Source organism: Podarcis pityusensis, assembly GCF_964106645.2.
Source record: "Podarcis pityusensis genome assembly, chromosome: 3".
Taxonomy (NCBI): Eukaryota; Metazoa; Chordata; class Lepidosauria; order Squamata; family Lacertidae; genus Podarcis; species Podarcis pityusensis.
In genome coordinates this window covers 80,912,150-80,925,021 of record NC_138026.1, presented here as the reverse complement: position 1 = coordinate 80,925,021, position 12,872 = coordinate 80,912,150, and the positions used below count along the sequence as shown (strand labels likewise).

General features: G+C 38.3%; 1 protein-coding gene across 5 annotated transcripts in view; it reads right to left on the bottom strand.

Annotated features, from left to right (window-relative positions):
- Nucleotides 1-12,872, bottom strand: part of SPAST (spastin) — a 35,030-nt gene that overhangs the window by 5,261 nt on the left and 16,897 nt on the right. For all 5 annotated transcript variants that reach the window (XR_013984710.1, XM_081000648.1, XM_081000647.1 and 2 more), the window contains 12 exons: nucleotides 12,062-12,249; nucleotides 10,352-10,485; nucleotides 9,931-10,024; nucleotides 7,590-7,664; nucleotides 6,622-6,693; nucleotides 5,081-5,156; nucleotides 4,615-4,706; nucleotides 4,131-4,210; nucleotides 2,835-2,877; nucleotides 2,048-2,127; nucleotides 1,582-1,652; nucleotides 525-565 (listed from right to left, as the gene is read on the bottom strand). Coding sequence is in view for 4 of the 5 variants with exons in the window: in XM_081000648.1 (XP_080856774.1) it covers nucleotides 525-565; nucleotides 1,582-1,652; nucleotides 2,048-2,127; nucleotides 2,835-2,877; nucleotides 4,131-4,210; nucleotides 4,615-4,706; nucleotides 5,081-5,156; nucleotides 6,622-6,693; nucleotides 7,590-7,664; nucleotides 9,931-10,024; nucleotides 10,352-10,485; nucleotides 12,062-12,249 (1,046 nt within the window). In the remaining variant the exon portion in view is untranslated. The remainder of the gene's footprint in view (nucleotides 1-524; nucleotides 566-1,581; nucleotides 1,653-2,047; nucleotides 2,128-2,834; nucleotides 2,878-4,130; nucleotides 4,211-4,614; nucleotides 4,707-5,080; nucleotides 5,157-6,621; nucleotides 6,694-7,589; nucleotides 7,665-9,930; nucleotides 10,025-10,351; nucleotides 10,486-12,061; nucleotides 12,250-12,872) is intronic.

Sequence of the window (12,872 nt, the reverse complement as noted above, 5' to 3'; positions counted from 1 at the left end):
CTCCTTCTATCTGCAGCCTCCTGTGACCCCTTTGAAAGACTATCTGAAGGGCTTGGGCTCTGAGAGTTGCTTCATCTTGGTGGGGGTGGGGGTGCAGAACCTCTGCTGGATCCTGGTTCCATGTGCAAATGGACTAAGACATTACATTCCCTGAGGGGCAAATTTGGCTCTATCCCATGTTACTTAGAGATCTTCTTCCCCATGAAGTATTTTCAGGCTGTTTTGTTGTCTTTTGTGGATTAGATACACAAATCAGGCAACTTGTTTTACAAGGTGAATTGCTGCAGCAGCAAGTATTAAAAGCTAGACAGCTTTGCTCTGCTCTTAGGAATATCTCCAAACCTAAAGTGAACACCACATTTACACAACCAATGCAGCAATAACAAAAATCACAAAATCATTATGAAAATATAAGGCAGAAAGATCTGAAAACAAGAGAGTGATTCTATTTCATAGAAGTTGTAAAAACAAAACAAGCAAAAATAACTAGTTGGTTTGGCAAGGCAAATCTTAAAACAGCATACCTCACTGGCAGACATGTTCTTCACCTGCTCTGGTTTTAGTTCTGTAAATTTAAGAAATAACTATCAAATGTGTTTTGAAAAAAATATCTCCCACCAGAAGTCCCAATATCTGAAACATCCCTATCTTAGTACTGGAAAGTGAAACACACTAAGTAATAGTCAAATGAGATAAGGCATCAACAGCAATCACCTGGTTCCATTATTTTTTCAGTCCCGATCTGAAAAATTACTAAGGTTATATTGTAAAATTATTATTTCTAGGACAGTATTAAAATAAAAAGAAATGAATTCGTATTTTAAAGCTTCATTCTATTTATGATTTTTTTAGCATTTTAAAACTGGATACTAGGCTTAGTTTTGTTGAGAGATGTATCAGATGCTTTGGAATAAATTGTTAGTTCTAGAATGTATATACAACAGAGTATTTATACTTTTATAAAGGTCCCATTGCATTGTACTAGCTTCTGCCAACCTAGCAGTTCAAAAGCATACCAGAGCAAGTAGATAAATAGGTGTAAAGGTAAAAGACCCCTGGGCAGTTAAGTCCAGTCAAAGGCAACTATGGGGTTGCGGCTCTCATCTCGCTTCAGGCAAAGGAGCCGGCAATTGTCCACAGACAACTTTCTGGGTCATGCAACCAGCATGACTAAACTGCTTCTGGCACAATGGAACACCATGACGGAAACCAGAGCACACGGAAACGCCGTTTACCTTCCCACCACAGCAGTACCTATTTATCTACTTCCACTGGCATGCTTTCGAACTGCTAGGTTGGCAGAAGCTGGGACAGAGCAATGGGAGCTCATGTGTCACATGGATTCGAACTGCCAACCTTCCGATCAGCAAGTCCAAGAGGCTCAATGGTTTACTGCTGCGGTGGGAAGGTAAACATGTATCATGTAATCTCTTCATAGTGAATGGCACAATAAAAATCCTTGTCTAATACTATCCAGCTGTATTTTAAAAAATATTTGAAATCAAGGCTTTATCTAGCACAGCACAGAACAGAAAAGTGTTCATTGATCTCATTTTTTCATTAACAGGTAACCAAGCTTACCTCGTATAGGACCCAGTGCTGCATCTTTTGCTAATGCTGTCAAGTCACTCCCTGAGTATCCCTCTGTCATTCTTTGTAAAGAGAAAGTGAACACAATTTCAGTTTTTTCCTGTGGATAACTGCATTAAAGAAACTCAGCAAGTTTACAATATTTTAAGTCACTAGCTTGTAGCAAAGGCAGCCTGCTTTTTAAAAAAACCTAAATAAAATGTTAATTTAAAATTAGTATTATATTGAACGTATAATGTTTCTGTAATGAAAGTTTAGCTGTAGTATCAAACTGTCAGTGGTATTATGTTTGATGGATGCATCAAGTATTGATATTTACATAAACAGCTAAGGAAGGAAGACATCTGCATGACATACTCAAAAGAATTATTTTTAGAATCCCTGCTGATGTGCAACAGCTGCAAATCCTACTACACATACACCAGCTGTAATGAACAACAAAGAAAAAGTTACTCACCTAGCTAGCTGTGCCAGCTCTTTTTGGGTTAATGGATTTCCTTGCTTGCTCAAAAGATTTTTTAGTAAAAGCAGTCGTGTCTGTAAGGCACAATATTCACGGTCACTATTTATAACTATACAAACAAGAAATCTTGTGTAAGTTAATGTTATAAAAATACTTAAAACAAGAGGCCTGCCAAAGACATAAACTGGCCAATATGATTATATTATACCTGTGCTTTTCTGCACTGGGTGCTAGCTCATTTCTGGGCCCAGTCAAAGTGTTGGTTTGGCCTCAGTAAAAGCTCTCTGTACTATGAGTCTAGATTACCTGAAGAATTACCTCCTCCCATGTATACCAATCCAGATTGTAAGGTTATCTGCCAGATGGAATTTAGGCAGAAAATGGGATAATAGTAGAGAAAGAAGGAAGCACTAGCTATTAAGAGGTTTGCAGGAGAAAAGGAACTAAAAATGAAAGAGGAATTGTTCAGCTTGGGCAGTAACACCTAACCACAGACCTTTCTCAAAGTTTGAACATATGGTGACAACATCTGATTAAGATTTTTCCTCCATATGACTTGAAATCCTTTTTACTGAAAGCTTAGATTTTCAAAAATGTGAAAAGTCAAGCAGATTGTGAGCTGGAAGGATGTATTCTATGCTGTAAACTCTTTTATAAACCATGCTCACTGAAAATTCATGTTTGTAGCAATTATACGAAAGATTTCAATCTATCACAAATTTGCACCAAAAACAAGCAGTGGGGCAGTCTTGTGTATAAAATGCAATCACAAGCTACATACCTCTTCATTTGGTAATGATACATACACTCGTTTGATGAATCGCCTGAAAACACAAATATTGATACAGAAACTATGATTAGGGAAGCATGGTATGTAAAAGCCCATTTTCTATATCATGCCACAATTGAAGCACAAACATCACACTCTGAGGGTATGAAAGAAGAATTTCTGTAGTAAGAGGATACTAAAAATAGCTTAAAACTACAACTACACATGAATAATTTTAATAAATGCACTGTTTTCACAGATATATTTTTGGCTAAAATATGTCATATGACATTACAGAGGTGTTCAATAGCATCTGATGCCTGAAAAATGCAACTATCTATTAAATGAAGCAGCCAGTAAGGGGGGGCGGAATCCCTTATTTTAGAAAGCTTATAATTTGTACATTGTTGTTTTAGCAAATCCAATACATAATGCCTGTACAGATGGCAGTCAAGACTGATCTGTAGATCTCCCAGTCCTTATTATTATTCAGCTCAAATTGTTTCAATATTTTCTAACAGTAAATTTGTACTACCTACAGCAGCCTATATCCTCTGCTAAAGAGCTAGCTTCATCCCCATCACACTTATGGCCCTCATTATCTCAGCTGTGCCATTTGATGTGTTAAGTCACCCTGAAAAACAGCCCCATGTCCACAAGGAAAGTTGCTAATGAGGTAGCATCATTCCCAGCCACCAATATTTAAATGCTAGCATTCAAGAAAGGGGCCCCAAAGGTATACAAAACAGATTTTAATAATCACATAGGTTGGATCCTATGATCACATGAACAAAGAGTTTTGCTCACGGAAGGGTCACTTTCTGCACCTGCTACCAGAACAGGAGATTTTTGTCCATTTTATTGCCCTTCTACAGATCCACAAACCTGCTCTAGAGGACTGGGGTGACCCTGCAGAATATTCGGAAAACAGTATGGGATGTGGCATGGAAAGGAGGGATTTGGAGAAAAAGAATCACATCCTCCCATACATTAGCAGAAGCAATAGGACTTTCTGTAATTGGAAAGGCACCTTTAGATTTAACCCTATGTCTCATACATTTTCAAAGGAAAATTGTAAGATTGTTTTATTCCTATTAAAAACATTCCAAGCAGCTATGAAATATTTTCAATAATTCCCCTGTGTGATACCACATCTACAGTGCAGATTCCAATAATTCTGTGCACAAACACACCCTAAATTATTCTTTGAAATACTGGAACCCAACACATACCAAGTGAATGATCAAGAATACCTACTATGCCAACTCTCACTATGTACAGCTGTTAATAACACATGTTTTAAAGTACCTGAGAACAGCATCATCAAGCTCTTGTGGCCTGTTAGTTGCTCCCATTACAAGTATTCGGTCTTCTCCTGAAGACTGTACCTATTTTTTTCCAAAAAAGCAAAGCTTAAATATTTAGAAATTGGAAATTAATACTGCCACAAAATAGTTACCTGAAAAAGCTTAATGTTATAGATTGGTAAACTCTTAATTTTTGCTAAGCAATAACTTTGCTTAGTGTTCCATATTATAAAAATGCAAACAACTTCACTGGTTTTCATGACTTCATATTGCACCACTTTACCAGCCACCACTTTGGACAACATTTGGAGTTCAGCAAAATAGGAAAAGAAAACAGTTCCCTTTTCCCCAATAAAATATTCCTTGTCCCTTCTCTATTTGCTCTTCAGGATTAAAAAGAACTAAGTATAAAAGGGATAATCCACAGTTTAAACACAACAAATCGGTATGCATTGATGTAGCTTCATACCAAAGCTAATACTTACACCATCAAACTCTATTAAAAATTCCGTTTTTAAACGTCTACTAGCATCATGTTCACCTTCTCTTCTTTCACATAAGAGACTATCCACTTCATCTAAAAATTGAAAGTGGCAACATTATAACATTTCCTATAATGGTATAACTGAAGTAAGTAAAATAACTCGCATTTTATTCAAAATCTATTATTGAGAGCCATGAAGTTAATAACATATTTGAGAACGAGCATGCATAAGTCTTTTTTGGTCTTCACTACATCAATACCAGACTTTTTAATATATATTCACAGAGCAGCTTCCAATATAATATTGGTAGTTCTGTAAACATCCTACTTACTTAAATTATAAAACAAATCCAATAAATGGACAATAGCTTATGATGCAGCTTTACCTGATCACAACATTAGGTTGCTTTACAAGTTAAAGTTTGAAGCTGCTTTACTTTTTTAAATACAAAATGCTAAAGTTTTACCTATAAAAATTATAGAAGGTTGAAGTTCTCTGGCTACTGCAAAAAGAGCACGCACTAGTTTCTCTCCTTCACCAACCTAAAAAGAAGATAAGGCATGTACTTCAGAAAAACAGTTTGTTAATATGGTTCATTCTCATCCTTTTCATTTATATAAAATAAGACCAAGACCAAATTTTGACACCAACTCTGTGCTGGTACTTGCGATAGATGTTATCTGCCTTCCTGAATAAAAACCTAAAGTCAATGGTTTGGAGCCCAACACAATCAATTTAAAGAAGTCCACAGAAGGAAAACACCTGGCCTTTCCTGCTTTTGAATTCCTTAAAAAGCTTCTCTTGTAGCTCAGGAGGCCTTCCTGAAGTTTGTGGGTGGGGTATCCGCTTGGCAAGTGGAAATTACTCAAATCTTGTGCCAAAATTGGACAAAAGTCCATTCACTTTGGGGGCAATGCCCCCCAACAGGCCCCCTTGCCACATCGCACATTGTTTAAGAGGATTTCCCCAACCTTTGTTGTTGTTTAGTCATTTAGTCGTGTCCAACTCTTTGTGACCCCATGGACCAGAGCACGTCAGGCATTCCTGTCCTCCACTGCCTCCCACAGTTTGGTCAAACTCACGTTAGTAGCTTCAAGAACACTGTCCAACCATCTCGTCCTCTGTCGTCCCCTTCTCCTTGTGCCCTCCAGCTTTCCCAACATCAAGGTCTTTTCCAGGGAGTCGTCTCTTCTCATGAGGTGGCCAAAGTATTGGAGTCTCAGCTTCAGGATCTGTCCTTCCAGTGAGCAGGGCTGAATCAGGGCTGATTTCCTTAAGAATGGAGAGGTTTGATCTTCTTGCAGTCCATGGGACTCTCAAGAGTCTCCTCCAGCGCTATAATTCAAAAGCATCCATTCTTTGGTCATCAGCCTTCTTTATGGTCCAGCTCTCACTTCCATACATCACTACTGGGAAAACCATAGCTTTAACTATACGGACCTTTGTCGGCAAGGTGATGTCTCTGCTTTTTAAGACGCTGTCTAGGTTTGTCATCGCTTTTCTCCCAAGAAGCAGGCGTCTTTTAATTTCGTGACTGCTGTCACCATCTGCAGTGATCATGGAGCCCAAGAAAGTAAAATCTTTCACTGCCACCATTTCTTCTCCTACTATTTGCCAGGAGGTGATGGGACCAGTGGCCATGATCTTAGTTTTTTTGATGTTGAGCTTCAGACCGTATTTTGCACTCTCCTCTTTTACCCCCAACCTTACAAAGACGATTTCTCGGGGTGTATGTAGCTGCAGGGGGAATGCAGGTGAGAAACTTTCTGTGAACTTAGTTAGGATCCAAGCCAATAACTTTGTCATAGGTTTTGACAAGTTGCAGTGAAATTTAAATGATTTCCTCTTCACATTTATTTAGAAATATGTGTTTATAGCAACTTTTCATTGCCAAATGCTCCTAAAAAGCCCAGGTGCCAGTTACATTTTTTTGAGCCAAACCTACATTATCAAGAACTCCAGGTATTTTTCAAAAGTGTACAACTAGAATATACAACTGCTACTTACATATTTTGACGTTAGACTTGCAGCACTTATGTTAAAGAAAGTTGAATTTGATTCTGCAGCCACTGCTTTGGCCTTGAATAAGAGAAAATGCCAAGTGAGGACTACCACATAAAAGGTTTACAGTATTCTTACTAAATGCGTAAGAAATAGTACAATACAGTTATGGAAAATCCAAATAATCTATCATTGATTTAGCAATATATAGCATGTCATTCCCTAAAAGTGTGACATGTCTGCCAAGGTAGTCAGCTGAATTTTCAAATGCTTTATCTCTTCAAATTTATTCATAAAAACTGTATGCAGCTAATCTGAGGCTGTCAACCACTGTACAGTGAGGGTCATATATAAACTATTAAAACTGGAATGAGAACCAACTTCCTCTATTGAATTTGAGATAACATGAGTTTATGAAGCAAACTTTCCACTTCATTTTTTGTTTTATTCATAAAGTATTAGGAAATAAACAAAACAGTTTTACAAATCCCAATGTACCAAATGTGCTACACTAAAGCACCACAATGCATCATCTTATACAAGCTTTTTTTTTTTAAATGCCAATTTACTGAAAGATCAAGAAAAGCATTGTTTTTTCCCCATAAAGGTATACAGCTCATTCCTACTCTTAACTTAAAGAGGGTATTTGCATGTTAATACCAAGCACCAAATTCACTTAAACCATCTAGGGCCATCTCTCCAAGGGTAAGTTAATTTACCCACCCACTCCCTCAAAGCTGTGATAGCCTAAGTAAAATAAGTGTAAGATGCAAGTTATCTGTACTTTCCTCATAAGATACTGTAAAATTTTCAGTATTCTTCCAAGCAGAGTGCAAACAGCCCAACATTAAAATACTCTCCTATTTCAAAGAGATTATTCAACACCTTTCTTTCATAAAAATAGAAAGCAAATGTGGAAAGTTCTCAAAAAGCTGAGCTGAACAACATGCTAGAGTGCAAAACAGATTTCTCACCAACATCGTCTTTCCATTTCCTGGTGGGCCAAACAACAACAATCCACGTGCAGGAGCCCTAAGCCCTGTAAACAGCTGAAAGAATAGCTGAGTTACATACAGTTTTGTGACTGTAAACAAGCATAAGGTTATATAGAAACTGGCAGTATCTACACATACATTTAACACTGATGTTTCTTTAAAATATATAACTTTCAAAAAGACAGGTCATTCCAGACCACTGGAAGACCTGCTATCTCAACCCAGTCTTGCAACTTAATATCAGCAGTAGAGTAAGCATAGGGAAAGAGAACAAGAGGGGAGGGGGATGGCCAGAGCAGGCCCTATCAAAGAAGAAAAAAGGAAAGGAAAGAAGGACAGGGTTTTAGCTTGAATAGCTTTGGATCATCTAGCTGTAACACAACAGAAGTGATCTGTATGTAGCCCAGAGTTGGACAAGTTTTTTAAAAATACTCCTCTATGCAGGTCCACCTATTTTCAAACCATCAATTCCAGCATTCTGCTCTTCCTCATCTATTGTCAGAGCAGTCCTACATTTATCTTACAAAAAGTGTGTTTTGTTGTATTATCAGCCAGCTACTCAGCAGAAAGTTCCACTGCCAAGTAGTTCCTCCAATAAGCAACTCAGACGCAGAAGATACTATGGACAATGGCATCAAACGTCAGAAAGACCCAAGCAAATTAACATTGCACCCGCCCCCTTAGAAAGGTCATCCCACAGGGTGACCATGAACATTTTCTGTTCCTTGTATTTCTGGTCTGTGACCGTAATAAATCAATACATTTCAGCTTCTGCCCCAAAGTAAGGCCTATAGCCTAACTGAAATGGATCAACAAAGCCAGTTTCATCCAAGAGTATCTAGAGTTGACTAGCCTTTACTCTCTCTCTACCTTGCCCAGGAAAGGGATATTCTCCAATGGCCCATAACTGCTGGACATTTTTTCCAGGGCCAGGTTAACTCTCTTCACAGCGTCATTGGCTTTTTCGTGCAAAGCTATAATGGGAGGCGTGGGGGGGATCACATGAAACTGAGTTGAAGAATCTTGCACCAATAGAGCTCCATTGGTCCAAGATTCCTCTGCACAATTAAGGGTGATTTCTCCCACCCATTACTACCTGTATGACACATCCCATACTATTAAGTAGTTGCCTGCCCCCCTAGCTCCAGGAGAGGGTGACAGGGTGCTGCAGGAGGGAGGGGGGAGGGAAGAAGAAATAATTTGCAAGCTTCCTTCTGCTGACACACACTGTAGGTTGTATCCAGTGGCTGTATTTATATTAGATACCTAAACATAGAAGGATATTTATTAATATGTTGGCCAAATAATTATTTAGGGACGCGGGTGGCGCTGTGGTCTAAACCACAGAACCTAGGGTCAGCGGTTCAAATTCCCACGGCGGGGTGAGCTCCCATTGCTCGGTCCCAGCTCCTGCCCACCTAACAGTTTTAAAGCACGTCAAAGTGCAAGTAGATAAATAGGTACCGCTCTGGTGGGAAGATAAACGGCGTTTCCGTGAGCTGCTCTGGTTCACCAGAAGCGGCTTAGTCATGCTGGCCACATGACCTGGAAGCTGTCTGCGGACAAACGCCGGCTCCCTCGGCCTATAGAGCGAGATGAGCGCGCAACCCCACAGTCGACTGCAACTAGACCTAATGGTCAGGGGTACCTTTACCTTTAAATAATAATTTTGGACTTGCATTATGTCAGCATAACAGTATATATTTAACTTTATAGTGTTTCAATCTATGTTTATCAGAATTTGAAGTTGCGTGTGATCAGCAGGTCTTTGCAACCTAATGCCCCCTCTCCTTCCTGTGAGATTTGTATACTTTGGCTGTCATTTTTGCCCCTTTCTTTAGTGGATACTTAGCACCAAAATTCATAGAAGAGAGTTTTTGGAAATTTTGGTGGATGGGAATGCATTTCAGCTCTAGTGTGTGGTTTGTGATTAGCTACTACTTAGTATACATATTACAATGCTATATATAGAACACATATTAGATCTAAAAAAGTCAGTTTATAAATATTTTAAATAGATACTATGGACAAGAGGGCTACATGCAACCAGATAAGTTTCACTCCATTGAATAGTCGTAATTATTCACAACCCTACTGGGTTACAATGAAGAATCATGGTTTTTATTACTACTTTTAAGGAAGAGATGCAAATATAGCAAGATTTCTCTGGAAACAGTCTTGATCCTTTTCTTGGTACATTATGTGAATTAATCCCAAATTGTAAATGAGCAGCATTAACATAAATAGCATACATCATTTATACAAAGAACAGAAGGCTCTAAGGTGCAATATAAAAACTGATAGGAAACATATTGCTTACCTCAGGTCTAAGTGAAGGGAGAATAACAATTTCTTGCAGTGCCTGCTTAGCCAGCTCTTGCCCAGCAATATCATCAAATTTGACAGATGGCCCACTAACAGATACAGAATACCAATTAGTGCAACAATAGACATTTCATTGCTCTGGAGTACAGCTGGCTAGTTTTATACCATTACTGCCATTTAAGAAATCCATTAAAATTATGAAATTACCCACATTTATATTCAATGTTTCATTTCCTATAACCACACCTGCATGTTTTATTTAGACCCCCAAAACTAAATTCTGCTATCAACTCATACAGAAAAATTAATATGTTTTATCTTAATTGCCCTATTAGGGGGGGAAACCCACTTTTCTTACATAGCAATCTAAAAAAATAACCCTGTCTTTATTAAAGACAACCACTGATGTTGCTTACCTGTCTACTATTTCATTGAGAATAAGATTAGCAAGATTACTATCCACGTTTCTAAAAACCTTCATGTCTTTCTTTTTTCGCACAGCAGTTGTAGGAGTAGAAGGCTTGTTGGCTCTATTATTTTTTGGAGTAGCCTGAAGAAACAATTTTTAAAAAAATATTTCAATATTGTTTGGGGGAAAAACACAAGGACAGCCCCCAGTTCCTTGGAATATTGACTTTAAATCTGGAGCTTCCACTGCTACTATGGCTGACAGAGCTACACATCATGAATTTGTTTAATCCCCTTTTAGAGCCATCTCAAGTCAGTAGCAATCACCATATATTTTAATACTGATTTCCATAAATAAAGGAATCAATTTCCTGTACTCCATGCAAATGTAGAAACCTCTATCATGTTCCTTCCTCCTGTTAGTTGTTCTTTTAAAAAATAACTGAAGAGCTTCACACACTTTAGCATCCCTTTGTAGATCAGGGGTAGGCAACCTAAGGCCCGGGGGCCGGATGCGGCCCAATCACCTTCTCAATCCGGCCCATGGACGGTCCGGGAATCAGCGTGTTTTTACATGAATAGAATGTGTCCTTTTATTTAAAATGCACCTCTGGGTTATTTGTGGGGCTTGCCTGGTGTTTTTACATAAGTAGAATGTGTGCTTTTATTTAAAATGCATCTCTGGGTTATTTGCAGGGCATAGGAATTCGTTCATATATTTTTTTCAAAATATAGTGCAGCCCCCCACAAGGTCTGAGGGACAGTGAAAAAGGTTGCTGACCCCTGGTAGAGATGCTCTAATCCCTTGATCATTCAGGTGGCTTTTTCATTCTGAAATCCTTTGAGATGGAGTAATCAGGACTGTACACATATTCCAAATGCATCTGCACCAGAGATTTGTATGAAAGCAGAATGATACCGGCTGAGTTAGTTTCAGTCCCTTTCCTAATCAACCCTTGTAAGAAATTTGCATTTATCATCACTGCCACACATTCTGTTGATTTTTGCATAGATTATCCACCACATTCTCAAGCTCTGTTTCCTGGTTATTCGCCACCAGTTCAGACCAACCAACAAGTATGTTAGGATTTTTAGCTCATGCAACAATATTTTGGAGGTCTTGGACTCTTGAAAATTCTTACCAGGATATTCTATTTTGACAGTTATTTTAAGCATTCTCCTTAAGTACATGGAGAAAAATGAACATAGACTACCAACAGGTGTAAGATTTTAAGAGTAATGGTGGAGAGGAAGTGGTTTGATAGTGACACAACATTTTACTATCCTGTAGCATCCTCTAATGAAACAAATTGTGCAGGTTTCTGACACACTTTAAACTGAGGAAAACCCAACCATCTTTTCAGAAAGATGATCAAGGACAATCAACTGTATGGACACCTGTTTTAGTTTCCTATTAGCAAGCAGTTGAATCACAAATGAAGCCACTGCGCACCTACATACCCTTGGAGCCATTTTGTGAAATGATTTCAAGCAGGCATAGCACTACCGGTTGCCTACTTCTAACACATGGTCTCAATCAAAAAAAGAGCTAGGACAGTAAAAGTAGCACTTTTCTTTAGAAACTCTTTTTGCAATTAAAGACTCTAAGCTTTGAAATAAAGCTCTCTGTTGCCATGTATTCTTCAATTTTGAATGGTAATGTTTCTGTTATGAAGACAAACTGGCAAGCAAGCAGCACATGGAGCCTACTGCCTTACCTTCTGATTTGAAGCTGTGGGAACAGTTCCTTGTCTAGGTACAGAAAAATTGGATATTCCACTGTAACTAGGTGTCCTTTGGTGCCCTGAAAGCCCCACAGATCCAGTTTTGGCCACTGATTTTGAACGAGGGAGTGAGTTACTCGTTTGAGTCAATGGGTCCTTCTTTTTTGGAACAGCTCCACTTTCTACAAAAAGAAAGACACAGATATGTCAATATAAGGTATACTCAAAACAACTAGTTGCACACCATCCTCTGTTTAAAAATAATGAGTGACATCTTGATCAAATGTACTGCTTTATATCATTTTTTAAAGTGGAGGAGTCATATTCATATTTGTTTTACTAGTGATGTAAAAATTGCTTTTGCTTGGTAGAAAATTCCAGTAAGTCTACATTAATACCACTCCTGGACCACCATACACTCAGATTAGTCAATCAAATTCTATTTAACTATTAGTTGTTTAAACACTACTGGACATGCAGCTGTCAACCATCACATTTACTACTACAGCAAATAAGTTTTCTGGTCTTTAGAATCCTACAAATACATTCATTCACTTGATACAGATGAACTGTAATTACCACTAGAATAATCATAATTGCTAGGCATCTACGTAGCACCTAGAATATTCAAAACTCTAAACCAATGTTACAATCCTTAATAAGAAATAGAAAAGTGTAAGGTAGGTTAGTATTATTATCCACATATTGTCAACGGAGGATGGCAAGACTGACCCACCTCATGAATTCATAGCAGAGACAATATCTGAACAGGGGACCGAGTCTCTTAATCACTACATTATACCTG